The 27,905-nt window shown below is 51.4% G+C and overlaps 9 protein-coding genes across 9 annotated transcripts; 5 read left to right on the top strand and 4 right to left on the bottom strand.

The window, feature by feature from the left end:
- Nucleotides 1–11: 11 nt before the first annotated feature.
- On the top strand, nt 12–590 carry LOC6615705. The gene is made up of 3 exons (XM_002040040.2): nt 12–90; nt 170–355; nt 427–590. Exons 2-3 carry the CDS (start codon nt 175–177, stop codon nt 492–494), a joined length of 249 nt encoding a protein of 82 aa, XP_002040076.1. The 5' UTR covers nt 12–90; nt 170–174; the 3' UTR covers nt 495–590.
- A 526-nt stretch (nt 591–1,116) lies between these two features.
- LOC6615703 lies at nt 1,117–3,608 on the top strand. Its single transcript, XM_002040038.2, is given in 8 exon segments — nt 1,117–1,345; nt 1,411–1,462; nt 1,464–1,687; nt 1,750–2,175; nt 2,208–2,747; nt 2,808–2,850; nt 2,904–3,058; nt 3,115–3,608. Coding segments are annotated over 8 exon segments (2,049 nt in total). The 5' UTR covers nt 1,117–1,131; the 3' UTR covers nt 3,510–3,608.
- A 118-nt stretch (nt 3,609–3,726) lies between these two features.
- Nucleotides 3,727–9,306, top strand: LOC6615700 (ATPase inhibitor A, mitochondrial). The gene is made up of 4 exons (XM_002040035.2): nt 3,727–3,793; nt 4,036–4,110; nt 4,397–4,541; nt 8,995–9,306. Exons 2-4 carry the CDS (start codon nt 4,061–4,063, stop codon nt 9,121–9,123), a joined length of 324 nt encoding a protein of 107 aa, XP_002040071.1. The 5' UTR covers nt 3,727–3,793; nt 4,036–4,060; the 3' UTR covers nt 9,124–9,306.
- Nucleotides 4,563–5,960, bottom strand: LOC6615702 (protein yellow). Its single transcript, XM_002040037.2, has 2 exons — nt 5,702–5,960; nt 4,563–5,647 (listed from the first exon to the last, which is right to left on the bottom strand). Exons 1-2 carry the CDS (start codon nt 5,895–5,897, stop codon nt 4,605–4,607), a joined length of 1,239 nt encoding a protein of 412 aa, XP_002040073.1. The 5' UTR covers nt 5,898–5,960; the 3' UTR covers nt 4,563–4,604.
- LOC6615701 (protein yellow) lies at nt 6,722–8,926 on the bottom strand. Its single transcript, XM_002040036.2, has 3 exons — nt 7,878–8,926; nt 7,074–7,823; nt 6,722–7,012 (listed from the first exon to the last, which is right to left on the bottom strand). Exons 1-3 carry the CDS (start codon nt 8,286–8,288, stop codon nt 6,881–6,883), a joined length of 1,293 nt encoding a protein of 430 aa, XP_002040072.1. The 5' UTR covers nt 8,289–8,926; the 3' UTR covers nt 6,722–6,880.
- Nucleotides 9,307–10,234: 928 nt separating the features above from the next.
- On the top strand, nt 10,235–15,883 carry LOC6615699 (golgin subfamily A member 4). Its single transcript, XM_002040034.2, has 8 exons — nt 10,235–10,428; nt 10,637–10,724; nt 10,790–10,965; nt 11,020–11,223; nt 11,303–15,013; nt 15,076–15,147; nt 15,213–15,329; nt 15,392–15,883. The coding sequence occupies exons 1-8, from the start codon at nt 10,345–10,347 to the stop codon at nt 15,407–15,409; spliced, it is 4,470 nt and encodes a 1,489-aa protein (XP_002040070.1). The 5' UTR covers nt 10,235–10,344; the 3' UTR covers nt 15,410–15,883.
- LOC6615698 (little elongation complex subunit 1) lies at nt 15,831–20,296 on the bottom strand. Its single transcript, XM_002040033.2, has 2 exons — nt 18,752–20,296; nt 15,831–18,694 (listed from the first exon to the last, which is right to left on the bottom strand). The coding sequence occupies exons 1-2, from the start codon at nt 20,070–20,072 to the stop codon at nt 15,909–15,911; spliced, it is 4,107 nt and encodes a 1,368-aa protein (XP_002040069.2). The 5' UTR covers nt 20,073–20,296; the 3' UTR covers nt 15,831–15,908.
- A 496-nt stretch (nt 20,297–20,792) lies between these two features.
- Nucleotides 20,793–26,966, top strand: LOC6615696 (protein virilizer). Its single transcript, XM_032714170.1, has 6 exons — nt 20,793–20,952; nt 21,015–21,691; nt 21,751–24,638; nt 24,692–25,388; nt 25,457–26,518; nt 26,592–26,966. Exons 1-6 carry the CDS (start codon nt 20,887–20,889, stop codon nt 26,764–26,766), a joined length of 5,565 nt encoding a protein of 1,854 aa, XP_032570061.1. The 5' UTR covers nt 20,793–20,886; the 3' UTR covers nt 26,767–26,966.
- LOC6615695 (5-formyltetrahydrofolate cyclo-ligase) lies at nt 26,877–27,883 on the bottom strand. Its single transcript, XM_032714172.1, has 3 exons — nt 27,558–27,883; nt 27,230–27,485; nt 26,877–27,167 (listed from the first exon to the last, which is right to left on the bottom strand). The coding sequence occupies exons 1-3, from the start codon at nt 27,729–27,731 to the stop codon at nt 26,935–26,937; spliced, it is 663 nt and encodes a 220-aa protein (XP_032570063.1). The 5' UTR covers nt 27,732–27,883; the 3' UTR covers nt 26,877–26,934.
- Between the last annotated feature and the right edge of the window lie 22 nt (nt 27,884–27,905).

The raw sequence follows: 27,905 nt of genomic DNA, 5'->3' as shown, positions 1-27,905 counted from the left end.
CCTTGCCAGACTCGCCAGTAGCCAGTGTCATTTTTGGTGCTTTCCTCGCCGCACGAGTTGGCATTCCCATAGCTGTCTTTTATTTGTGAGGTTCGTATGTTCGTCCGCCGCCTCCGAAAATTACATAATTTTTGCGTAAATTGATTTCGTTTAATGCGACCATCCGCAGCTACCATGGCCGACAAAGCTGCTGCCGAGAAACCCGCCGGACGCCCCATGCGCTACCCGTACACCTTTTCCGCGAAGATAGCCCAATTCCCCATCAAGCACTACATCAAGAACCAGTGGATCTGGCGCTACTACTTCATTGCGGCCGTGGCCTGCGTGCCCGTGTTCTATAAGATCAGCAAGCTGGGTGCGTAACACTCGCCTCGCGCCCTCTGGGCCCCATGTACTAATGCACTTCCCCCTTCTGTCCACTTTCAGCCAACTCGCCCGAGAACAAGAAGGCATGGGCCGAATCGCAGGCCAAGGAGCACGCCGAGCACCACTAGGCGGCCAGTAAATTAGTCTTAATTGTCGCATTAACATTTCAGAGCTGTTTGTGTCGGACCCAACGTGAAATCGGCGAATAAATGATTTGAAACGAAGTTAAACTTGATTCTTATTGGAGAGTGCACTGCAACATCCAAACACGGTCTTACTATGCGGCTATGACACCACCTATGAGTTGAGTTCGGTCACACTAATGATTTGTTATATGATTTATAACAAACTTATAAATTAAGTTGCTTGTTACTATTAAATTGGAGTTAGTAAATAATAGATTAAATTATTTTTCGCAACTGCTCGCGATGAATATTCGTTTACCCCGATAACTGCATTTGGAAGGGTTAATCGAAAAGCTAAGCGAGTGAAAAATTTTCAACTTCAAATGTGAAAATTAAAAGATTTTCGTTGATAAGTAAGTCACAAGTTATCAGCACAGGGGTCTCACTTTTGGTAGTGTGGTGGAATTTCTCATGATTATGCGTAAATAAAACCAATGAGAGCACGGAAACACTGATTCCTATCATAGCCGTTTCCGTTGGCGGGCCATAAAGAATGTACTATTATCAGCAGTTCAACATAAATCTATAAAATGAACTCAAACTCGACTAAGCTTGCCAGTCGCTCCATTACCACGAAAAGATGAAGTTCATCGCAGCTGGATTAGCTCTTCTGGTCTGCTCCATCCAGCTGGGTGAAGGAGCACTTGGCAAACTGCTGGACTCCAGTTGTGCCACGACGAGGGCAGGAATTACCCCATTAATCATTGGAGGAGCAAGCGCAGCCCCATTCTCAAATCCATGGATGGTAAAGGTGATAGGCACGAAACTATGTGGTGGCTCTCTAATCACCAGTCGTAAGTATTCCAATGTGGCCCACGAATGAGTTGTTCGTCCAGTCACCTGCCGCTAATCTTTCCAGGCTTCGTTCTCACGGCCGCCCATTGCATCGTGCCGACACACATGTAAGTGCGGCAGCACTGCCTTTCGGCGAACACTTACGAATTCCCATTTCCACAGGAGAGTGCACTTGGGCGATTACTACACCCTCGTTCCTGGCACGATTTTCTCGTCGTCAGGCTGCGTGCCCACGGCCTATGAACTCGCTGTGGATACGAAGATTGTGCATGCGGATTTTAACGCAGACTTGGACAACGACATCGGCCTGCTGCGCATGGAGAGCTTCGTCCAGTACTCAGGTAATGACTCAGGTAATGGATTCAGCAGCCAGGGCTCCCTAAGCAGTGGACACCTCTTTCAGACTACGTCCAGCCGATCTGTATCCTGGTCGAGGGACACATGACCGGAAGTTCCCACTTCAACATCACCGGCTGGGGTAAGACCGACGATGCCAATTCCAGCCTGACGCTCCAGCAGGCCACTGTGTTCAAAACCGAACTCTACTATTGTCAAAAAAAATACCCCTCGAAGAAGGTGGATGAGTCGCAGATTTGTGCTGCTAGCACAAACAGCGATGTATGCAGCGGCGACTCGGGAGGCCCGCTGAGCGCACAGGTTTCTTTTGTCGACCGCTTGCTGACCTTCCAGTACGGAGTGGTCAGCTACGGGTCCAAGGAATGCAACTCCTTCTCCGTTTACACCAACGTTACGCACCACAGGGACTGGATAGTGGACGCCATCAAACACTTTAGCGGATCCTTGAATCTAGGGTACGGGAGCTACCCGTAATAACATTTCTTTGGCTTTTCTAAGAAAATATTATCAAGCCAATTTTGACGCTTATCTCGAGTGGTTTAATGCCTCCCCTGACTTATGTCGTAGGCACCAGTCGGGTGAATAATATCTGCATAAGTATGTATGTACATAAGCGAAGCTTATCTTCAGCCAATTTAACGCTATACGCAAAGAAGCCTCGCTTTCACCGAGGTGTGGGCAGAATTCTGGGGAAGAACGCACATTCACATTCACTTATATGGAGGCAGATCAAGAAACACGATTTGTTTGTTGTAATAAATAACATCTTCATTCGGCGCGCTATAAAAGGGCGCTCGTGCGGGCATTGGCTCATACTTCGCTTTGACATGAACGTCTTCTTGGTGGCAGCGTGTCTTCTTCTCGGTCTCCTCCTCGGAGGAGGATCGGCCTACCTGCTGGAGGAGAACTGTGGAGCCGGGGCGAGCATGACCAGAGTGCGGCGGGTAGTGGGAGGCCACGATGCCAAGAGTCTGGCGCATCCGTGGATGATTATGGTGCACACGGATTCCCGCTTTGCCTGCGGCGGCTCGCTCATCACCTCCCGTACGTAAGCCAAATGAAGGTATCTGGATGAGCTAAGTTCTAAATGGCCAATTTTTGCAGGTTTTGTGCTGACGGCATCCAGCTGCTCCACGCTGCCCATCAAGTATGCACACGACTGGTGTTTTAGGAGCCCCTTTTAAAGTCTTACTCTTGCAGGAAAGTTCTGCTCGGCGGACATGACCGGGATTCGCCAGCAACATTCCTGGAGGTCAGCATCGATCGAAAAATCTCGCACCCACAGTTCGATCCGCTTAATCCCTTCAAGCACGACATAGCCCTGCTGCGCATGGCGCACGAAGTAATCTTCTCAGGTAACTCAAGGATGCCACATATATCCGATCCGCTTAGTGACTCATTTGCTCCCCAGACCGCATCAGGCCCATCTGTCTGTCCATCAACCAGCCTTTGGAGAAGGTTCAGTTTTACACCCTCACTGGCTGGGGTCGCACCGCAGACGGTAAGCCCAGCCGCATTCTCCAGGAGACCACCTTGTCTGCGCTCGAGCATGCGCGTTGCAAGAGCAAGTTCGACGTCCAAGTCGATCAGTCCCAATTCTGCACCACTGGCGTGGACGGCGAGGCCTGCTCTGGGGATTCCGGAGGCCCGCTGAGCGCGGAGCTGCTCTTCGGGTTCAAGAAGCGGGCTTTCCTGCTCGGACTTGTCAGCTACGGGGATGCATCCTGCAGGAGCTTTGGCGTGGCCACGAATGTGACGCACTACGTCGACTGGATCAAGGCAACAATCGACGAGAACTCAAGTTAAAGCTTTTATAGGCCAAGTCAATTGAGAATTTCAATTTGTTGCTACTTAAGAAATCTGCAATTGAAATATTAATTTACCATGGTTAAAGAAACAACAGAAGAAGCTTAGTTTTATTTGCAGTGTGCAAAGGGTATTAAGTGCAAAGGCGTTAAGTGCTATCGATTAAGATCGCAAGCTCGCATATTCGATAGACCACGCCGACTGCGCTCGCTCTGCCGCGAAGGTATTATTTAAGGGTACGTCTACGGTCACTCTGCAGAATACTTTTGTCGTCGCAAAAAAAAGTAAGTAAAGTTCAACCGCGCCGCACTTTTCCGGCATTAAATCTACTATGTGCATTGGGTATTCGTGTATATATTTTATGCAAACAACAAACAAAGAACTGGCTAAAAATAGCGGCGCTTTTATTGCGTCTTGGCTTTCGAAAAAGTTCAATGCACTCCGTTTCGTTAAGGGGACCGCTTTACGGTTACTTTTCGTAATGGAGTTTTCTCAATAAATTGTATTTTCCTCGCTTCTCCTGCAGCTAAACTACACAAGAATCAAACAGAATGTTCGTTGTACGTCGTACCGCATCTCGCCTGTACCCCGCTGGAGTCCAGTGAGTTTTTCCCACATTTAACCCTCGCACATAACTACCTGCTAATTGGCTTACAACAGTTAACAGAGCACTCATATCTCATTCGCCATATTCAAAGTGTTATGTATGCCCCCAACTTACACTTTCCACAATGTGCGATAAGATAAACAATTCCGATCCCATCGAAATCGCTTTCACCCTGCGCGCATGTGGGTGTGTGCAGTCTATGCTGACTTCACTCCACTGTTGCGTAACTGCACCAAACCAGAAGATTCTAATGGTTCCCCCTCCTTTTTCCGCTCCACAGGCTGGCCAAGATGAGCGGCAGCCAGGTGGGCGACCTGGGCAGTGGCGTCGGCAAGGGAGGCGGCGGCGGTGGTTCCATCCGCGAGGCCGGAGGGGCCTTTGGCAAGCTGGAGGCTGCCCGCGAGGAGGAGTACTTCTACAAGAAGGTGAGTGACCCAGAGACCGACTTATTTCATCATTAGCTTTATTGAGCAGCAGTGGAAAGCGACTTAGTTGCAAGGCCTGCCGCTGAGCAGCTCCTGAACCCCGCACTTCTGTATTCGAAAGTTGATCTCCTTGTAGTCCAGACCCGCTCCGAAGGCTTTCTGCAGCCGATTCGACAGCACCCACAGTTCCTCCTTGCCCTCGTGGTTCCGCACTATCTTGAGTCCGCTGGCGAACTGCAGGCGCTGCTCATCCTCCACCAGCATGACCAGATTCTGATGGCTGTAGCCGGTGCGGATGTTCCAGGCCAAAATGCTGGCCGGCTGGACCAGGCCGCAGATCAGAAAGCCGGACTCGCTCATGGCCGCCGCAACGCATTGACTTCCCCGCTTGCCCAGCAACTGGAACTGATCCAAGGCAGCGCTCACATCGTTCAGCCGCCAGTTGCTGCCGTTTTTGACCACATCCAACGGAATGGCCATTTGCCACTCGCTAGACAGCGAGTGGAAGTACATCATCCGCCGGCCACCTAAGCCGTGGGGCGTTAGAGTGGTGGACACCGTGCCGTCCCACAACTGGAAGCTCGCGCCTGCTATCATGAATGTGCCGAAGTCTGGATGGGGATACGTAAACTTGTTCTCAATACGCCACGACTGCTGGGCTGCCACGTCATACACCACAATGCCGTCTCCAATGGAGTCCGCCATGTACACGAATCCCACATCGCAGTTGTGTGCATCCAGCTCCACGGTGGGCGTGACAAAGCGACTCACGCCCTCCTTGTACAATCGCTTGGGCATCTTGTACTGATGCACGACTTTTCCGCTTTCCAAGTCAATGGCGTACAGCTGCGGCGGGCAGTGCTGAATGAAGTCGATCTCTCCGCTGTCCAGGATCCACATGCGCCCGCACTCGTCTATCTGAGTGCGGTACACCGAAGTCAAGCCATTGCAGTCGGCTCCGTGGGATTTGTGCCACTCGTAGCTGGGATAAGCCTGCAGTAGAGTTCCGTTCGGACGCATTTCGTTTGTGACGTAGGCTAGAGAGTATGGAACGCCCTTGGCGAAACGCGGAATGGTCACGAATATCGAGGGCGTGGCATCGCCATCTGAATTAGAGAGCAAATTAGGCAGGCTTTTGTGCTGAAATGGAGAACTTTTACGCTTGTAGTAGACGTCCACATCGATGGGGATCACGCTGCCCGGATCGTAGAGTCCCTCTCTCAGCACGCGCTGTCTTTCCTGCGGCGATGGGAACTCCAGCTCCAGATTATAGGCTCCAAAGACACTTTCCAAGGCCTGGGCGGATGCTGCCAGCCAGCAGCAACAGCAGAAACCGAAGACAATCCAATGCTCCATGCCGTAATCCTTTCACTTTCGCGACAACTGCTCCACTTAAAGACCGAGCGGATACTGCACATGCGCGCCAAGCTGCGGGCCCATGTCTTTCTAATCCAGTCAGCCACTCAGCAGGCTAAGCGGGTCAGCTTTTGTAACTGGTTTAATTGCACACCCAAAACTCTGTGCACTGAAATTCTGGTCGAGCCATGGCAGTTTGTTTACTGTTCACTGGTGTCCACCTCGGAAAACAAGTTGCTGGTGCTGTTGCTGTTGCTGGCTAATTATGCACGCCACCACCCATTTGGACCGATTGCTGGGTTCGTCGCCCCATTAAGTGTGATCCATTATCCAGTCAGTACAATTTAGTTCCCAATCCAGTTCCAATCGATGCTGCTGATGCCCGAAACAGTTAAGGTCACTTGATGGCGCTAAATCAGGTCTAATCTCAAGCCACTGAGGCTTCTACTGGCCAGCGGGACTCGAGTGGCTAGACTGTTGCTTGGGACTACAGACTTGTGGCGATAACAAGTGACCCTGAACTTTGCCACAAATTGTGTGCCGCAAGAAATTTGAAAATTAAAATAATACAGTAAAGCTTCGGACGCATTTATACATAAGGCAAACATATGCAGAAGAACCTCCAATTCTTCCATTTCTCACAATAACTTTTATCAACTTTTATAGTCAACATTTCTTTGAAAGCTTGAAACCGTAAAGTTAGCTTTCTCAAATCAACTTGATCGTTTTATGTGCATTTATATGGCTGGTTAGCGAAGTAAATTGAAATATTTCGCAGTCGTAAAATTTAAATTATTCAAGGGAATGATTACCACAGGATGGTATATATTTACACGTCATATATATTTCTTAGGCTTTGCGGAATCTTTACAATTTGAGATAGGCTGTTATTAGCACTTAGGCGGAATTCGCGACGATCCCCCAGAGAACTGCACAACACAACTAATATTTACATACATCAATTTAGTGGATTTACGTAGTCACTAGCTAAACACCAGGCGATTGGTTAGATCCTCGTCGTTGGAGAAGAAGACGCCGCCCTGGACATCATCCAACTTGCGGCGCAGGATGCGGAAGTTGACCTCCTTGGAGTTTAGTGTACCTGCGGCGATTTTCTAAGGGAACAATCGTAACAATCAGTTTAAGGGGCACACAAAAGCCTGCTGAACATCAAACCTGGTAGCGATTGGAGAGCATCCAGAGTTCCTCCTGCCCGTCTCGGTTCCGCAACACCTTCATGCCGCTGACGAACTGCAGCTCATCGGACTTGGCTGGCAGATTGCCAAAGTTTCGCGAATTGTACGGCGAATTCACGTTCCACACAAAGAGCTTGACGGGATTGAAGGTGACGCAGTAGACGTTGTTCCTGCCATCGATGGCGGACGCGGCGCACTCGCTCCGCCGCCTGCCCAGCAGCCTGAACTCCTCCGGCAGAGCCTCCGGCCCATTGGCCCAGTTCTGCTGCCGGTTCAACGCACTCAGTGGCACGGAGTACTCACTGGCACTGGCCAGCGGGTGGAAGTACAGTTTGCGCTTGTCGTTGTTCAGCGCAAACATGCCGTCCATCAGGTAGAAGCTCTCGCCTGCTATGGTGTGCTTGCCGTAGTCCGGATCGGGATACATGAATCGGTTTTCAGCACGCCAGGATGCCTGCGCCTGGTGGTCGTAGACCACCAAGCCATGGTAGCTCACATCGGCCACATAGATCATGGTGCGACTGCAGGTTCCCCTAGGCGGAGGATCCTGGACGAGCACATTTGGCGTGATGAAGAGCGATCCACTCGCGATGTATGTATCGTTCGGGAAGCGGAAGCGATGCAGCAAGCGATCGGTAGCCAGATCGAACTGCAGCAACTGCGGTGGACACCGCTGGGTGGTTCCAATCACACCCGAATCGATCACCCACATCTGGTTGCATTCGGTGATCTGGAAGAGATTCAATGTAGAAAAAGCTCAGCTGTCCGAACATTTTCCACTTACAGCCACTCTGAAGGCGGAAGTTATGCGATCGCAGTCCTCGCCGTTCGCATTATGCCAGGAGTAGTTGGGATACGGCTGCAGCAGCGGGCCATTCCTGCCCTGCGTCGCCGAAACGGTGGCCAAGGTGTAGGGAATGCCCGTGACGAAGCGCGGAATAGTGGTGAACAGCCTCATCTGTCCATTGGCCATGTACTGTGGCTGCACATCGATGGGAGTGCCGTTCTCCGGCACCAGATTACCCGCCGCCTGGGCGTTCTCCCGATCCTGCGCCGTGGGAAATCCAAACTCCAGCTGGCCCCACTGCGTCAGCGTTTCCACAGTGCGCACGGGACGCGGCCCACTAGCACCGACGCCATAGCCCAGGGCCAGCGTCAGTGTGGAGGCGATCAGCAGTATCCGGAGGGGCACCATAACAATTCCACAGCACAGTCGGATGGTAAATGTTCTGCTCGAACTAAGGGCAGCTGCTTATCAAGCGAGTTGGTTCCTGAGGCGTTGATAAGTGGCAGAGAGTCAGGCAGGCTGGCTGGCTTGGCTGGCAGGCGGAGATCGAAGAGAGTGGAGCGTGGCCTGGCTTTGTCTACTTGTTGACGACCAATTAAGAGCAAGGGTCTGTTGATATTTGGCCAGATGCGGCCTAACAATGCGCAATAATTTAATACGGTGACCCCGATCTGACGACACTTTCTTCGACGTCTCACTTCGGTAGCCAACTATCAACTGAAAACAGGCTTGTAGCTTGGTGGCTTGAAGACGAGCAGGCAGAACGGCAGACAATGATTCAGGTTCATTGGCGGCAGGTGGTTTTCCCCCGATCTTTTTCGCACTCTTCACAGACTTCCGTCGACTGTTTGTCGTGGTCACCCAGGCGATATCCGAACTTTTTGTGGGCCCGTGTGACGGGTTCGGTCTGAAAATTGCTAACCAAATATTGGCTCTTGGAGCAAAGCCTCTTATATGGCTGGCAGCTAATAATGACAGTCCATCAATATTGATAGCGAGCTCCCGGGATGGGCGGGCTTAGCCAACCAGCAATTAGCTTTTTACGACTTACTAGCACTAATTGTATTTCGCACCGGCTAATCGAGAGAATCCATCTTTGTTCGTTTCGTTGCAGCAAAGGGAGCAGCTGGATCGCCTCAAGAACGACCAGATCCACCAGGCTGAGTTCCACCACCAGCAGATCAAGGAGCACGAGGAGGCCATCCAGCGCCACAAGGAGTTCCTCGAGAACCTGCACAAGTGAGCGGTGATACATTCACCGGCAGAAGGCGACGGACGGATGAACTCGAGACATTTACTAAAATGCATTTCACTCTCTTTTGTATGTTCCCAAGTGCTCACTACTCCCTACCAGCAACCCAAAAATGATATGTGTATTTGAAAAGTGCGTAATAAACCATCCATATTTTGAATGCTTTAATCAGAAGCTCGTCTTTAGCTCGTGCTGGAACAGGTTACTAAAGTTTATGGACGCTTCGTTACAGAACCAAAGCAATAAAGTTCGGTGATGTGTTTCTTCATAAGTTATTTTCCAATTCCTCTTCGGTAATAACTAAGGCCTTATCGACTGAAAAGCAATTAACATAAAAAGAATAAAAACTTATGAAAACTTTTTATACTTTTCAGAGAAGACGGTGTGTTTCACTTACATGAAAACGCAGTTATACGAACTATTTATTGCGCGGTTTTTATCAATAAAGTTAAAACAATAAGGATTAATTTTAAGAAATGGCTTTAATAAAAAGTTTAATGTGTGCAACTGAACTTCTTATCTTAAAGAAGTGTAACTTAAAAGTATGCTGAATAATCTTCGAATGAAAACAAGCTATAGGGTACTTAACTAAGCTTCTGCCCACAACTTGAGGATTCTCCAAACACGAGCGGCTACTTAAAATGCTAAATCATTGCCTAATTAGCCTGTTCGACCAGCTTTCATTCAGTTTTAGCGTGTAAACAGTTCATTATAGTAGTATTGTTAGAAAAAACTTGAATACATCATAACCTAGGGACTTTCTATATATCTATTTTTAAAGAATTCAAAGGGCGTTCAACAGGTTTCCAAAGATTTTTAAAGATAACCAGCGCCACCTGTGGGAAATTTCTTGAACCAAGATGTTATCAAAAATATGCAGGTAGGTATAATTAATTAGTTATTGTCAATTATAACTAATTACAATGTAACTTTGTATGTATTAAATACAAAATTAAATTGTACGTAACATCTTTTTATGTTTACTTTTTTTCGTCATTTTTCGTCACGTTCCTAAACTTTATGACCCGCAAGTGCGCTCGTCTCTAGTGAATACTGCGCTTGTTATCGATAACTACCGAAGCTATCGGCAGTGTGACCGTTGAATAAACATCTGCAGACACGTATTTATTTAGATGTTTTTTAATTACAAATTGAATAGTGCTTAAACCAGGTAGCGCAGCCAGTTAAAAAAGAGCGCAGCAGGCACTCGAAATGTTCGCCAACCTGAAGAACAAGCTGATCGAGGAGGTGAAGGCGTCGCCCTCGAAGTTCCAGCAATTTGCGAATGCTGCACAGGTATTTTTGGGTGCGGGGGCGGGGAGGTGCGGACTGCCGATGAAAAATGCAAATTGAGGAAAACATACGCACACAGACACGGAATTGCATGTGTGTCGGTGAACTGGGAAGGGGTCGCCAGTAGTGCGATTGTGACCCATTTCTGGGTGCACAAGTGAAGAGTGAAGTGACCAGCTGCTCATGAGTCTTCCTTGGACTTTTTTCCCAGGCCGGCGTGAGCTCATCGTCGAGCACAACACCCAATTCGGACACGAACACCAGCAACAATGAGAACTTCTTCAGCATCACGGAGGAGGGTGAGTACGCCATGAGTCACCTGGTGTTCCTTATCTCACATATCAATCATTCTTTCACCGCGCAGACACACCTCAGAACTCGCCTTATCGCATCCAAAAGCTGCCGGCCATAAGTGCATCCGCGCTGCGCGGGCGATCGACCCAATCCCTGAACGGCGCCACCTCCAGGACCCGCAAACTCTCAAACTCGTCCATGGCCAGCGACGTGTCCTTCCGCCTGCCTACCTATGAAGCCCCAGCTGTAAGTGACCGAAAAGCTTCCGAGATTGCTTTAATTATGTGTTCTACTCGCCAGGTGTACCACTTGCAATCGGATCTGGACGAAACGAGCAGCGAGTTCGACGACTCCGCCTCAACGGCCCGGCTGGATGTGATCACCAAGGACCAGCTGTACGACGCGTACAAAAAGTCACTCGATCGTTACCACAAGTACCGCTGTCGGTACACGGATCTGGCCAAAAAGTACAAGGAACTGGAACGCGACAGCTCCAAGGCGCGGGTATCTATCTATCTGCCTATCTAATCGGTCTGCTTGATAAGCTTGAGTAACTAACGTTTCCGATAATATCGCTTTGCAGTCTGTGCTGGTGGAGACGCAAGACAAGGCGCTGCGCCGAATCAGCGAGCTGAGAGAGCAGTGCACGCTGGAGCAGCAGGCCAAGGCGCATTTAGAGGAGGCGCTGCGCGTTGAGATGGACGACATGAGCTGCAAAATGCAGGCTTATCAAACGAAGCTCCAGCTGCTGGGCGAAAATCCTGAGAATATTACGGCGGCTCTGGAGCGAAGTGGCCAACAGCTGGAGTCCGAACAGCTAATCGACCTGGAGGAGTCGACCGGAAAGTCACCATCGTCCGCCAATGGCAGTTCCGGGGTGTCCGACTTACAAAGATTACTTAAAGAGCGGGAGGAGCAGCTGGAGAGTGTGACCAAAAAATACGAAGCTCTGCGCAAGCAGGAGGAGGAGAACGTGCTGCTTCTGGCCCAGACAAAGCAGGCCATCCATACGGAACTGGAGCTGAAGGACACCGAGGTGCGTCAGCTTCAGGAGAAACTCAAGCAGTTGGAATCTCAGCGAGAGTCCCAGAACAACGAAGCCAAGGATCAGTTCAAAAAGCTCCAAGCCACGAAGCAGGAAGTCGATGCCAAACTTATGGCTACAGAGCACCTACTGGACACCCTAAAAGGAAGCTATGCGACCAAGGAGCAACAGGTGGCCACACTCGAAGGGCAACTGGAAGCCATTAGGGTGGATAACGAACAGAAAGTAAAAGATCTGCAGAAACAAAACGAATATCGAAATACCCAAGCAAGCGATTCAAGCGAGCAACTAAAGAAACTCCAAGCAGCCGTTCAGGATGCGGAGTCCCAGCTTTTGTCTAAGGAACAGCTCTTGGAATCTCTCCGAACCGAAAACGCAGCCAAGGAGCAGCAGCTAAAGCATATGGAGGAGCAGTTGGGTAAACTGAAACAAGAAAACGAAAATTACTTGGATAAATTGCGAGAAAGCAAGGAAAGTAGCGATTCTCAAACTAACGCGGCACAGGATCAGCAAAAGAAACTGCAAGCAGCCAAGGACGAAGCCGAATCGAAGCTCTTAGCCACGGAAGACCTTTTGCACTCCATCAGGAATGATTATAAAGAACAGGAAGAGCAAGTCGCTTTGTTGGAAGACAAAGTGAAAACTCTTTCCAAGGAAAACGAAGTGAATGTAGAAAAATTGCGCCACATTAATGAACAACGCGAAGCTCATAGTACTGATTCCCATCAGAAGATTAGTGAACTAGTTGCAGCTAAGGACGAAGCCGAAGCCAAACTTCTTTCCACTGAACTCAGTCTGAACGCACTTCAGGCCGCACTCTCGGCCAAGGAAGAGCAAGCGGCATCCTTGGAGCAAAGCTTGAATGCGCTTAAAACCGAAAGTGAGCACAGTTTGCAGGACCTGCGCTTGCACAACGACCAGTTGCTCGAAATTGTCCAGCGACATCAACAAAACGACTGGGAAGCTCAACTCGGTCAGGCAAGAAAGGAATTGGCAGCTATTCAATCGCAACGGGAGCTACGTGCTCTCGAACTCGAGAAGAGCCTCGAAATGGAGCGCGAATCTGTGGCCGCTTTGAGTTCCGAGAAAGCTTCCCAGGAGGAACAGCATAGGCTTAAGCTGGAACAGCTACAGCGAGAGATTCAAATACTGCAGGATCAGCACGCGAACTCGGAGAGCGAAACAGTGGCTGCTCTAAAAGGGCAGTTGGAGGCTATTAGTCAGGACTTGGCCACCAGTCAGGCCAGTTTGTTGGCCAAGGAAAAGGAACTGAAAGCCAGCGGCAACAAGTTGAACAAGGTAAAGAAGCAACACGAGCAGCACCAGGCGAAATCAAGCGAGCAAAACGCTCGCCTCGAAGCTCTGCAAAGTGAGTTGGCTGATCGACTGAGTCATTCCCGCCAGGTGGAGAGCGAAAAGGAGGAGTTGCAGGCACGCGTCACCGGAATTCTGGAGGAGATTGGCACCATGCAGGCGCAAATGCAACAGGTGCAAGACTCACACAGCGAACTGGAACGGGAGAAGCGCAAGCTGGAATCCCGCCTCGAGTCACTGCAGCAGGAGCAAGTGGACAGCAGTGCCCAGGACGAAAGGACCTCAGCTAAGCTGGAGGAGATACAGAGCGAAAACACCAAGCTGGCCGAACGCAACTGTCTGCTGCAGGAGCAGGCGAATCATTTGGAGTCCCAACTGCAAGCCAAACAAGACGAAATCGGCAAGATCCAGACGAAGCTGCAACAGGTACTCGACGAGCACTCGAAGCTGCAAAATGCACAGGAGCTGATGGATCACGACCATCGGACGCTGCAGGATAAATGCGATGCCTACGAAAAGGATAAGCTGCTGACCAAACACACTCTGGACTGCCTGCAGTCGGCCAGTGAGGAGCTGCATAAGGTTAAGGCCAACTTAGATCAAGAACTGAAGGAGCAGGACCAACAACTGTCGGAGCTGAGAGAACGACAAAGGGAACAGGAGCAGCAGCTGAAAGACCAAGCCGAGCGATGCGCGGAATTGAAGGTCCAAAACAGCGAAAGTGAGACTCAACTGCAGGCCACGATCAGCAATCTTCGCGAGCAACTTGATGCTTATAAGCAGACAGAGCAGGACATCCAGGAAAAGCTCCAGGCTAGCAATTCGTCCTACACCACGCAAATTGCCACATTGGAAGCTCGTTGGAGCGCCGCCAATTCAGACGTAGAGCGTCTTCACGAAGCCAATGATGCCCTGCAGCAGGAGATGGAACAGTTAAAGATTAAGCACGGCCAAGAACGCGAGGAAGTGAAGGAGTCCATTGCCCAGAAAAACCGTCAGGTGGTGGAGCTCCAAGAAGCCATGGCCACAAGAGATCGTCAGCTACAGGAAAAGGTTGAAGCCTCCGAAAAGTTGGGCAAATACGATGAGATCCTAATCGAGAACGAGTATTTGAATAAGCACACGAAGCAATTGGAGGCCGAGTTGGCTGAGAGTGCGGAGCTGAAGGAGAAACTGAAATCCCTGCAATGTGAATTGTACGTTCTTCAGGAGAAGGCCGAGCAGCATGCCGTCCAAATGGCCGAAAAGGAAACGCAGAGTGCGACGGCAACGGCAGAGGTGTCCGAACTGAAGAAGGCCATCGAGGAACAGGCGGTGGAGTTGACCCGACAGAAGGAGCACGCAAGCTTTGTCACTGAGCAGAGTGATGCGGTCCAAAAAGAACTTCTTCAAGCGCAACAGCAACTCCACGATAAGCAAATCGAATTGGCGATGAGCCGGGATGAGCAGGCCTTGCTGCAGGCTGAAACCGATGGCTTAAGGCAAGAGGTTATTTGTCTTAAGGACCATTTATCCCCCTCAACCGACTCCGACAGCCTGCGCAGCCTGAACGAGCGACTGCAACGGGAGCTGGAGGATCTCAAACACAAAAGCGCCGGCGCGGAGTCAAATATGCAGCAGGAGATCGAGGAGCTGCAGGCTAACAACCAGCAGATGGCGGAGCGCATCAACGAGCTGGAAACCCTGCGAGCCGGCATACAAGCCCAGCAACTTCTTGCCAGCATGGCGCCCAAAAACGTTCAGGAGGCAGCCGCTGCCGGCGAGAAGGCTGAACTGGAGTCTAAGCTCAAAGAGATTATGAACGAGGTGCAGGACGTGACGAATCGGAACCTGTTCCTGGAGCAAAAATGTGAGAACTTCCTCATACTCGAACAGTCCAACGAGCGACTTAAGCTGCAAAATGCGAAACTCTCGCGGCAACTGGATGAAACCCTGGTGAGTCCATAGCAGCGGTGCACCCGTTGATTCCATTGCTGATTCCTTCCTTTTGCCCACAGGTATCCATGCAACACAGCGAGGCTGTTCCGGCAAACACGGAATTCGAGTACTTGCGCAACATCATGTTCCAGGTGGGGAATCAAACTAGATAATGTCCAAATATATACACCCTACTAACTGATATCTTCCATTCCAGTATCTAACTGGGAACACGAACAACGAGACGCTTGTCAAGGTGATATCGGCAGTGCTCAAATTCTCGCCGCAGCAGGCCCAAGTTGCCTTGGAAAAGGAGCATCAGCGGCGATCTCTGGTAGGTTAGCCCACTTGAGTTCCATATTGCATCGTTAACTAACCCAATACGAACACTTGCAGCTGAACAAACTGATCTAGCATGAACTGATGGCTCTCTACGGCGGAGACTGGAACTGGGAGCCCTGCCCGGTGGCGCTTCTAGACCGCAAATGATGTCAGAGATCACAAGTACCTTATACTTATACCTCACCCTCGCGCACGGCATGGGTGCTTCCGGCTGACTCTGCAGGCATTTCGAGTAGTAGAAGCCGCTGATGTGTCTGTATGCCCCCATACTAGATCAATGTTATTGTACAGTCCACGAATTAAGTATAGCTACTTCTGTCCAAATCCACGCTAAGCACTTTCGTACATTTTGATTACGCTTTCCTTTGTTCCCGGCATTCACTTGCTTGTGATCCATGTCCCATGTCCACTACTTAACTTAACCCCAGCCTAACCTAAGTGCAATCGTTTTGTGTATTTTAGTTGTAAGTTTAAATTTGTAAAGATCCGCAGCGCAGTTGGCATTTAGTTTAATTCAAAATCAATACAATTACATACATCAATAAATAGTTTCAATTCATAAAAGGAAATCTCAAATCTCTGGACGCCGCCCAGTGGCCGCCACGTGACGGAAGTGCCTTCTCCGTTTCGCAAAGCATCGAATCATTGCCCGCGTTAACGGGTCGAGCTCGTAGTTGGGCCTGTAGTCCTTCAGGGCATCCAAAGTGTACTTGAATCCGAATCTCTGCAGACGTAGGCTGGCCTGCACGACCGCCAGTTGAACTCCGGATCGTGGCACTGCCACGAGAAGGCGCTTCAGGAACCCCACGAAGGCGGAGATATCAGTATCCAGGGGCAGTGGCTTCAGGACCAAAGAGATGCAGTGAAGCAGAAGCCCAAGCCGGGCGTCGTACGACTCGTTTTGAGCAGCGAGATCACAGTAACTGGTGGCGAGCGGCATTAGGTGTTCCCCCACTACGCTCTCTACGACCTTGAGATGCGGTGAGCGGCGGCAAAAGAGCGCAAAGGCGTAGCCCAGCTCCTCCTCACGGCCGGCCTTCAGTTTCCCCACCAGGTTCTCCAGCACCTGCTGTTTGCTGGGCTCAAAGGGCTGGAAGTGGTATTCAAAGCGCAGCTTGGACAGCAGCAGTCGCTCGGCGCCGTTGGGATCCTGCATGTCGTACTGTCGGTTCATCAACAGGTGCTTGATCACCGTGATCAGGGAATCCGAATTGTCGTACTCCCGCTGTTCGCGGTGGGGAAGCGCGGTGGGAAATTGACGCAGCACCTCCATCACCAGCGGCGGCATATCGCGGTCGAAGTGATACAGAATTTTGGCCAACAGTAGTCTCGCCGGATTCTTATACCCTGCTGACATGGTCGCCTGCAGAGCTGCTGCCTTCAAGTAGAGCCGCACGTAGTTGAGGGCCAGCTCAGTGGCAGGTCGCTCCTTGGTGTTGCGGAACAGACGCTCCTCTAGTTCAGCCAAAAATCTCTGCGCGAAGTTCAAATACTTCAAGGCATTCAGCAGGCGTTCCACTGGACCGTCATCTACGCCGATCTTGCAGATAACTGTAATCAGAGCATTCACGATTACAGCCTCACTCTTAGTCACCTTGTAGATCTCCATGGCCAAGTCACTGCACGTGGATTCCAGCTGCATGTTCTCCCGCAGATATTTGCCTATTGAGGCACACAATTGCGGTTGGGACTTGCCCAAAGTTTTTCTATCCGCTTGCCCAAGCTTTTCCAGACCCGTGTCCATCTCAAGAACATGTTGTACGATCGACTTGTGTAGATCATCTTGCCGGGTGCAAGCAGCTTGCTCTAGAGGGATTTCTATGGGCGGAGGGTCAAGATCGTCCATTGGCTCGGAAGCTGTAGGCGAAGCAGGTGACTCCTCGCTTATTGAACAGGACAGCTTTAAAGGCTCAAGATGTTTACCTGGATGCCTTGCTTTCAGCTCTTCATGCTCTAATGGTTTCAAATAATTCTTCGAATCCTTTTTTAAAGGTTCCGATTTATTAATTGCTTGTTTAAGCTGTCTCCTTATTTGTTCTACGAGCGAAAGACCCTTTTCTGGCCCGGATTTCTGTTCGTCGAGCATTTGTTTCGCTCTCTGACGAGTCAAACGAACTTCGCCTGGGGGCGACAAAGTTTTCAGCTCACTTTGCGTTCTCCTTCGTTTTGCGGCTAATGGAACAGTTGAAGGTGGTTCCTCAGGCTGCCTAATGAAGATTTCTTCGTCGATAACTAGACCGTGCTCGTCCTCTGATTCATCCGTTGCCTTTGGCCTGGGACACGTACTTGTGGGCTGCGCATTCTCTAGATCCAGTTTCTCAACAAACAAAGGCTGCGTTATGGTTACGAAATCTGCTTCAACTTCTAATGACTTCTGTTCTGATTCCTTCTCTTCCAGCTTTGCTTCCGCTTCAGTAAGATCATCCGCTTCCAACGCACGCTCCTCGCTTTCATCCGATTCTGATTCGCTGCCGAACAAGAAACTATTTTTCAGGTTTTTGGTGTTGCTTTGCTCATCCGCGGATCGGCAATCCTCTTCGCTATTATCAAAAGTGTCATCCGAATCACTTAGCTCGAGAGCCATCTGCTCTACACAGGATTCGGATTCCACATCTGAATCACTGCCGAATAGGCACATTGAGACACTATTATCCAAGTGTGAATCGGTGTCTTCTGAAGCATTCACCTCATTTTCGCTTGGATTACTTAAGGAGTCTATTCTATCCTCTGCCACCGAAACTGGATTCGCTGAAATATCTATATTTGGAGGCAATTCTGTCAGACCGCCAATGTTTTTTTTTATCGTTTTATTATGCTCTTCAAAATAGTCCAAAAAGAAGTATTGCTCCTCGTCATATCTTTTCAAAGAAGAATCTGTCTTTTTCTGGACCGCAGGCAAATGATTTAGATCCTTATTTTCTGATTTCGGGAACTTAGAAGTCTGCGCAGGGCTTTCCGAGTCGCCAGGAGCCTGAGCCTTAACATTTACTTTATTTTCTTTCTGTTTCGCGTTGGACATCAACTGAAGCAAATAAAGTTCTTCCTCATCCAGTTCCATCTCGAGATTATCACAGTTGGCCATGTTGAAAGTTTCCAAATTCCTTAAGAATTGGATTGCCGTTTCTGGCGTTTGTTCGTGCTCTACTCCTAATTCATTGTTTGTCTCCATCTCCAGACAGTTTCGCTTGGCTATCGGCTTCGGTGTAGCAGCCGCTTTGCGCTTCTTGGACTTTCGCTTTCGTTCTTTGGGCTTGGAGGGCAGGCGAATTGGAGTGACATGTCCTTCTTGGCTGATGTTGGGCGACTGTATGATGGGATCCGTTCCAGTATCCATGCACTCTGTGCTGGTGGCGAAATCTAGAAAGTATGTGGACGTAATTAATCCACTTACTGATGCGTTTTGCATGGGTTTACCTCTCTTGCTGGTGCTTCCGCTGGAGGTCTGATCCGTTTGCTTCTCCGTGCCCTCATAGATTTCATACAACCATTTGGTAAAATCCGCCTGGCTGACGCTTGGTGGCGTGGCCACTGACGGATTGGAGCGCCTCTGCAGCAGGGCTAGCACCATTTGGCCAAAGACCTGCCACAGCTCCTCGAAGGCCTGCGGCGGCAGATTGGTCAGGCAGCTTTGGTTTTGAGGTAGAAAGTTGAACAGCTCCTTTGCGAGTTCCATGGAGGACCTGGCCTCCTCCTTCACACTATCCAGCATTGTTCGTGAGGGCGGCCTCGAGGCGGACACCTTGATTTGTGTCGACAGGTCGGAAACGAAATCGATCTCGCGGTGTATATCATACAGAGTGGTGCAGGTGGCCACACTGGCTTTGGCCGGTACGTCCTCCAGCTCCAACTCCTGCTGCAAATCGCTCAGCGGACTCATGGGCTCAATTACAACATCATCCCGCCACGATAGCATTTCATCAAGTATCTGCCGAATATTTGGCAGGGGCTTCGGTTCGGGAAAGCATGTGCCCACATCGTGGTGCTTGATGAAGGAGGCTGTAGTGGTTCCCCGGGTGGTGGTGGTGTTCTTGTGTTGCGTGGCCTGGTTGCGCGTCTCTATCAGACCCTCCACCTGCACAGCAACAGAACAAAACGCAGGCTTTGGGTCAGAGGGTTTCTCGTCGGTTTGCGTGGATTGGTTGACTCCGGGCTGATGGGCTTTTCGTTTGCTACGCGGATTCGGGCTCTTTGGCGAGGGCATGCTTACGTCTATAGTCCTGCAGTGCTCCCTTAGCTTCTTCATGATGTTCTGATCCCGCCGCAAAAGTCCACAATCATCGCCCAGCCGCTGGGAGAACTGCATGAGTATGGACAGCACATCCTTGGCATCCACGGGCAGTCCCCGCACCTGCAGCTGCTCCTGCAGATTCTCGCAGTTTCCAACCTGTGCGTCCAGCTCCTTTTCCAGCTGTCCGCATCGCTCGCCGATCTGCTTGCCTCGCTTCTCCAGCTCGATCCTCTGTTGCTTCTCCTTCTGGTACAGATCCGTGACTTCTTGGGCGGTGCGCTGCAGGTCGGCCAGCTGTTTATTTTGAGCCTGCAGCTGTTTCACCTGGCGGATCAGCTCGTCGTTCTGGGCTATCCGCTCGGCCAGCCGGCTTCGCTTGGCGCACACATCCTGGTTCCTCCTGGGCAGCGACACCTGCTTGTACGGTGCCACCAGAGAATCTTGCAGCGGTGCGCTTGGGCCCAGAAGCTGATCTATATTGAAGTCGGAAAACTCGTCTAAACTCATGTTGCACAGACTTGTTGTTGCTGGATTTCACGTGGTTGCGTTTTCAAGCGCCACTGCGATTCTAGAACTTGCAGAAAACAAGGAGAGGCCTCATTTTCCACACAATTCGCTAGTTTGACACGCGTTGGACAATATTAAGCTGCGCATCTGGCGATTTAATACACAAAACAGAGAAATATAACGAAATCCGCGTTTTTCTCTGCAGCCGGTCTCCAAAACATTTCCATTATCGACAACCCAGCACGAGCCTATCGATATATATGGTATGGTACTATTTTTGTGGCACTCTTATAGCTCGTTCTCACTACTTCATTTTTGATAGTTCACACTTTATTTATAATAATATTGTCGAGGAAGTAAGTTTTGCATTACTGATAATAACTAAATTGAAGGAAAACAAATATATTCTGAACAAGTGCGGTTCCCTGCCTTAGAGTTGAGCCTATGGTTTTTATGGCTATCTTACTCACAAGCTTTTACTAAACTATGTAGCATAATATTCATTACCAAAAATGAGCAACATTGGGAAAAAATCCAATTAATTTTTATAAATTAGACAATTGTGCCGTTAATATTTGATGTATTGTTTTGCGCAAACTACTAGACTGATACAATCTTTGTTTCTTCTTAAAGATTTAGTAGTCAACATTGTCCTAAGCACGTCTTCTTGAATACCAGTACCAAATGCATTGGAGCAATCGATGATATCGACCACTTATCGTCTTAAGTTTCATCCCTATCAGTTGCGGAAAATAAATAAAACTTCCAGACTGTAGACGATTTTACTAAAAAAGGCACGATTTAAGCACACAACATGGCCGACGTAGACGACGGGTCCGAGCTGCTGTTCTTCGACACTTTCTCGCACGAGGAAGTTACGGTAAGTACCTTCAGAAGCCCCCACTCGAAGCATTCGCTGACCCCACTTCCGTCTCCTCATAGGACATCAATTTGGATTTGGTGCAGTTCCCTAAGCCGGTCTTCATCACACAGGTGCGGATCATTCCTCTCGGCGCCCGGGTCCAGGCGGACTTTCCCGGAGGCGTCCGCCTGGGCGCCACCAACCCCTCCAAGTTCGATCTGGAGTTTTTCGTCAACGACCTAGGAATGCCGGCTGCGTCGGCATTCGAGAACCTCGGCCTGCTGCGGTACAACCAGAATGACTGCATTCACTTGGACTGCTCGCAGGAAAAGATCGTCACCGACGGTGTGGTGCTGCGCGGCTGGTACAGCACCATCACATTGGCCATCTACGGCATTTTCACCAACTCGGTGACCGAGCCAATTGCCAGTCCAACGCTGCCCTGCGAGCCCGTAGGTCCGGAAATAACCAACCTGAGTGGCGAGGTGCTCCTCCAAGAGGATGTGCTGAAAGACGAGTGGCAGGAGCCGATGCAGGCCGAACTGCTGACCGCTCACAAGGGAAATGTCAGCGATTACGATCCGGAGGACATGGAGTATGGAATGTCGCGGGATCATTATCACCAGCACGCCGAGCAGCAGGAGCAGCGAGAGATGCGACGACTGCGTCGATCCACGCACTCCACGGATCACTCACCGCCACCACCCAGAAGATCGCACACCCATTCGGAGAGCAACGACAGGGAGTATATCAGGGGGTAAGTGGTTATCTTTTCTATTTATTATATTCAGACTTATCACAGACCTTTCCCTGCAGTTCCCGCGACAAGGGCTCCAGGGATTGGTCGCGTTCACCGGAGTATTCCAGCCATCGGTCACGTCGCAAGCGCTCGGAGAGATCTCTCTCCGTTGTGGACGAGCACAAGTGGCCCAGAACCCCGCCTGCGTCGATAGACTCACCGGCACGTCCGCGTTCGCCAGACACGATGGAGTATGAGGACGAGGACTCTCGTTCCCATTACAAGATGCAGTCATCGCACTACCAGCACTCCTCAGAGTCTCTCCACCGTGGTGATCGGGATCGGGACGATGAGGACCGATCGTGCACGCCGCAAGAGCAATTTGAGCCCATTCTCAGTGACGACGAGATCATCGGCGACGACGAGGAGGACGACGCAGTGGATGCGGCTGCCATTGCGGAGTACGAGAGGGAGTTGGAGGCTGCTGCTGCCGCTGCTCCTCCGGCCATCGATGCGTTCGAGCCGTGGCAGAAGCCACTGTTGGTTTTTGAAGGGGACATGGCAGCCCACTTCAGCAAGGAGCTGGAAACTCTGAAGCTGCTCTTTAAGAAACTGGTCCTGCAAACCCGCTGCGAGAATGTTACTGCCTTCAGCGAGGAACATGGCGCTAGTGTGGACGAAAGAGAGCAATTTGTGTACTTGGGTGAGCAACTGAACAACCAATTGGGTTACCTAGCCCAGCACTACAAACGGCGGAACTTTGTCCTGCAGCAGTTCTTCGGAAACGATGAGCTACATCTGCGCCAGGCGGCTAACGTGCTGCAGATAGCCCTGAGTTTCCAGGCGGCATGCATGCAGCCACAACCAGCTTTTAAGATCCGCCACATCAAGCTGGGTGCCCGAATGGCTGAACTTCTGGGCAGCAGCGAAGACCTCTTCCAGCACTTGTTAAAAGAGCACAAATTCGATACCTTCGAGGCGGTGTTCCTGCTGTATCACGAACCGTACATGGCTCTGTCCATTAAGCTTCAGCTCCTCAAAGCCGTCTACGCCCTGCTGGACACCAGGATGGGCATCGAACACTTTATGGGAGCGAAGAACAACGGCTATCAGATGATTATTGAAGCCATCAAGACAGCCAAGCTGACCAGGACGAAGTTCGCACTGCAGGCGATCATAAAGAAGCTGCATTTGTGGGAAGGCCTGGAGAGTGTACAGATCTGGTGCCGTCGTCTCTTCGTGGACCGAATAATCATTCCTGGTAATCGCGACCAAATGGAGGACACAGTAATAACTTGCCAGCAAATAGAGTTTGCCTTCGAGATGCTGATGGATGCACTGTTCTCCAGCCAGTTGAGCTACTTGCAGCCGCGCCGCTTTCTGCCCGTGTCCAAGAAATTCGAAGTGGTTACCGATCCCACGGCGCAGCGCAGCTTCGGAAATGCACTGCAGTCCTACTTGGGACAGAACTCGCTGGCGGAATCCCTGCTGGTCATGTTGGGAAACTGCAAGGAGTTGCCGGCCACGACGTATCTAAGCATGCTGGACTTGATGCATACCCTTTTGCGCTCGCATGTCGGCATTGACTACTTCGTGGATGATGCTTTCCCTGTAACGCAGACGATTGTGGCCATACTGCTAGGCCTGGACGAGGTTCCTCGGAACCCAGAGGAAAAGGAGGAGAAGCCAGAGAAGTCGGATGCAGAGGACAAGGCAATGGAGGTCGAAAATGAAGCTGTGGAGGCTGGAGGCGAGAAGCCAACTCCACCAACGGCCGACGAGGAGGGGAAGCCAGTTCCCGCTCCGATTTCCGTTTCTGCTCCAGCTGCTGCTCCTCAAGTGCGAGCCAGGCCGATCCTGCGCCCAGTGCTGCCACGCCTGGCCAGGTTGGGTATCGAAATGTCGTACAAGGTGCAGACGCGTTACCACCTGGACGCCATTACTTACGCTGCCGCGGCTCCCGAATACGATGCCGTCAAGTTGGCCACCCATATGCATGCCATTTACTCGCAAACCTGCGATCCCGCTGGACGGCAGCACACCGTTGAGGTGCTGGGCTTGAATAACAATCTCAAGATCTTCATGGATCTGATCAAGAAGGAGCAGCGCCTGCAGACGCAACGCCAGCTGAGTTCGCCGGGCACGAAGTACAAGAGCCCGGTGTTAAGCTATGCCGTGGACATGGTGGACGCCTGCGTCCGCTATTGCGAGCAGTTGGACTATCTTATCGAGCACGGAGGTGTGATCCTGGAGCTGGCCAAGAACCACGAGACCTTCGAGCCCTCGGTGTCGGCCGTCCTGCAGGAGATGTACGTGTACATGAAACCCCTAGAGGCTATCAATGTGTTCGTATACGATGACATAATGCCGCTGGTGGAGGTCATAGGACGCTCCCTGGATTACCTAACCACTTTTCCCGGAGACCTGATTATGGCCCTGCGGATTTTACGATATCTCTCTATATGCAAGCCGCTGGCAGCTCAGAAAGCTCCGCCAGTGACCGAGGAGCTAAAGCATAGGTTCGTGGGCCTGCAGCTGTACGCGGCAGATGGGGTCCAGCTTTGCATCCAGATAATGGAGCGACTATGCGCCTACTTTGAGCAGCCGGGAGCGCACGCTCCCGCCCTGATGACCATCCAGGGAGTGCATTGCTGCCAGATCATGCTGCCCACGCTGCAGATCCTCCGAGAGCTGCTTTCCTACGCCATTCTGTGCAGAGACGGCACCTACAAAGACCTGACATCCATCGATCACCTGGTGAAAGTGTACTACCTGCTCTACTACTTCCCCACGCGCTGCCAGGCGGGACCCGAGGTGGAGCAGTGCAAGATGGAGGTGGTCCAGACCCTGCTCGCCTACACCCAGCCGAACGAACAAGACGAGGAGTCGCTGCACAAGTCCCTTTGGACCCTGATGATCAGAGAGGTTCTTAAGAATGTCGATGGTCCCGCGCACTTCATTCCTGGTAAGCTAGACTTTGCAAGAGATCTGATCCATTTAATGATATCTTCCGTACAGGACTGAAACTTTTGGCGGAGTTGCTTCCACTTCCGCTGCCCATGCCCCAGCCACTATGCGACCAGTTGCAGCAGCAGCACAAGCAGCGTCTGATCACCGAGCGGAAACTGTGGTCCGCCCACTTGCACCCCCAGAGCGGCCAGATCGCCAAGCTGGTGGAGGCACTGGCTCCGTCCAGTTTTCCGCAGCTGTCCGAACTACTGCAGCGAGTGTGCATGCAACTGTCCGACCTGGCGCCCAACATGACGCTGCTGATCGCCAAGACGATCACGGAACTGCTGTGCAATGAGTACCAGACATCCAACTGCATTCCGACCACCAACCTGGAACGGCTGCTTCGTTTCTCCACTCGCTTGTGCGCTTTTGCCCCTTTGAAGAGCTCCATGCTGTCCATACTCTCCGGAAAGTTCTGGGAACTCTTCCAGTCACTGCTGGCACTGAACGAGTTTAACGACGTGGTTTCCAACTGCCAGGAGGCCGTTCACCGCATTCTGGACAGTTTCCTAGACTCGGGCATTTCGCTGATCTCGCACAAGAGCACGGCTTCGCCCGTTTTGAATCTGGCTGCCGCACTGCCACCCAAGGAACTCATTCCGCGAATCATCGACGCAGTCTTCAGTAACCTGACAAGCGTGGAGGTCACGCATGGCATATCGATTCTTGCGGTGCGCAATCTGGTCATCCTCACGGAGCACGAGTAAGTTCTGAATATCACTCGCACGCTTTTAAAGTTCATAAAAATAATAATATTATCTATACTGCCAGCTTCACCTTTTACCATCTGGCGCAGTTGCTGAAACAAAAGATCACCGAGTTCCAGGCGTGGATGGAGCGCGTTATCCTTCACAATGAAACGGTGGAGTACAATGCCAACATCGAATCTCTGATCCTGCTGCTGCGCTCTCTGACACAAATAGAACCGCCGCCCGCCATGTCGGCCATGCCACACCGCACTCTGAAACTGGGCGCCACAGAGTTGGCCCAGCTGGTTGAGTTCCAGGACATTGAGCTGGCCAAGCCACCGGTGCTGAGCCGCATTCTCACCGTCATGGAGAAGCATAAGGCAGTGGCCAACGAGGCGGCTCTGAGCGACCTCAAGCAGCTGATTCTGCTGCAGGCCTCTAAGCAGGAGATTCTCGCCGGAACCAGTACGGAGTCGCCACCAGAGGCGGAGGGCGAAGCCAATCCATCAGCCAGCAGCTGCAGTGCGTCTCTGACCGTGGAGCCCTATCTGCCGCAGGCCGAGGGCATTGTCACACAGTACGAGGCGCGTCCGATCTTCACGCGATTCTGTGCCACCGCCGAGAATGCCCAACTTACGGCGCGCTACTGGCTGGACCCGTTGCCCATCGAGCTGATCGAGGACATGAACGAGCCGATCTACGAGCGCATTGCCTGCGATCTCACGGATTTGGCCAACGTGTGCCTTAATCCGGACTTGAATGTAGCTGGCGATAACAAGCGGGTCATGAACTTATCCGGCTCGCCCCAATCCAATCGGGAGATGACGCCCACCGCGCCTTGTTTCCGCACGCGCCGAGTGGAAGTGGAACCCGCGACTGGTCGACCCGAAAAGAAGATGTTTGTGTCGTCAGTAAGGGGTCGAGGTTTTGCTCGGCCACCACCTTCCAGGGGCGATTTGTTCCGCTCCCGTCCGCCCAACACCTCGCGACCGCCATCGCTACACGTGGACGACTTCCTGGCCTTGGAAACGTGTGGCGCCCAGCCCACAGGACCCACCGGCTACAACAAGATACCCTCCATGCTGAGAGGCTCCCGGGTGGGACGCAACCGGGGATCTCGCATCTCGGCAGCAGCTGCCTTTAGGTAAAGTTTCACAATTACCACTATGCAGGATGACGCTAATGGGCTCTTTTTACTCTTTTAACTCTTTTAACAGGCAAAAGAAGATGATGCGCATTGGTTCCCCTTCCAGCTGGGCAGAGTCTCCCGGATCGTATCGGTCTGCCTCGGACTCCCACTTTAGCAGCAGCGACTCGCACTATTCCTCGCCCCACTACAGTGGACGGCCGCGTGGACGAAGCCTGCGTTCCAGGCCATCTTACCTCAGATAGGAGGACCTTGCAGCCCAACCCGCTTCTCATTGACACTTCCCGTAAACTCGGCAAACGAACCACAACTAGATCCTAGGATGCCCTTTGGGCAGTTGAATTTCATTACTTAATAACGTGTGCTGCTTTTGTATTAGATCGTTGTACTTCCCACTATATGTAAGCCCAAAGTTAGTTTTCCGTAATTACACCGTGCAAACGGACGTCGTGCGACTCCATGGGCAACTCCTTGTTGCTGACTATCTGCTCGTTGAGCGACAGCGCCATCAGCGAGATCTTCTTGTGCGGATACTTCTCCGCGTGCTGCTTGAGGAACTTGTCGTAGTAGCCCATGCCATGGCCCATCCGAGCTCCGCAGCGGGTGAAGGCCACGCCGGGCACGATGAAGAGATCGATGCCGTGCCCTGTGGTGATCGAGTGCGTGTGTGTTTTTAGAGGGAGCTCTGATGTAGGCCTAGCCACTCACCGTTGGTCATGGCATCCTCGCGTGCCTCCTTGAAGTCCGGCTGCTTAATGTTCCACTTGGTCAGAGGCAGGCTCTCGTACTCGTCCATGCCGCGCAGCCGCACCATCTTCATCCTGCTGCCCTCGTAGGTGGGCACGAAGACCATCTTCTCCAGGCGGAACATCTCCGACAGCAGCGCCGTGGTGTCCAGCTCCGAGGCGGTGCTCAGGTAAATGCTCACCCGCTGCGCCTGACGGAAGATCTCGCTTTGCAGCACCTGTTCGATAGAGCCGATTGGGGGATTGGGGATTAACTTGATAACCTTGGGGGCCAGCCAGCCCAATCTTACCTTGGCCGTGACGGCATGCGACTGCCGGGCGATGGCATCCGCGTCGATGCCCTTCAGTGCATCCTTCATGCGCTTTCGCAGCGCCACCTTCAGGCTGTTCTGGATCGTGGCCGCCATTCCTGCTGCTGGATCATCTACTGCACACTCGCGCGAACCGGTGCGAACTGTTTCCATCTGCCTGTGCGGTCCAGGCGTCTGTAGGTCGCCACTCCGCCGCCCGTTATCAGCTGCGCTTACACTGACGCTTATCAGTTGGCAGCTCCGCTTTGCAGCGCTGTTCGTAAACAAATGGAAGTGGAGCGGTCTGGGGAAAGTTTGGGGTTCCAGTTTGGGTGAACCGCGGGGCGA

Source organism: Drosophila sechellia, chromosome 2R, assembly GCF_004382195.2.
Source record: "Drosophila sechellia strain sech25 chromosome 2R, ASM438219v1, whole genome shotgun sequence".
NCBI classification, from domain to species: Eukaryota; Metazoa; Arthropoda; class Insecta; order Diptera; family Drosophilidae; genus Drosophila; species Drosophila sechellia.
The sequence above is the reverse complement of the archived record's forward strand: the minus strand, read 5'-3'. Positions and strand labels throughout refer to the sequence as shown.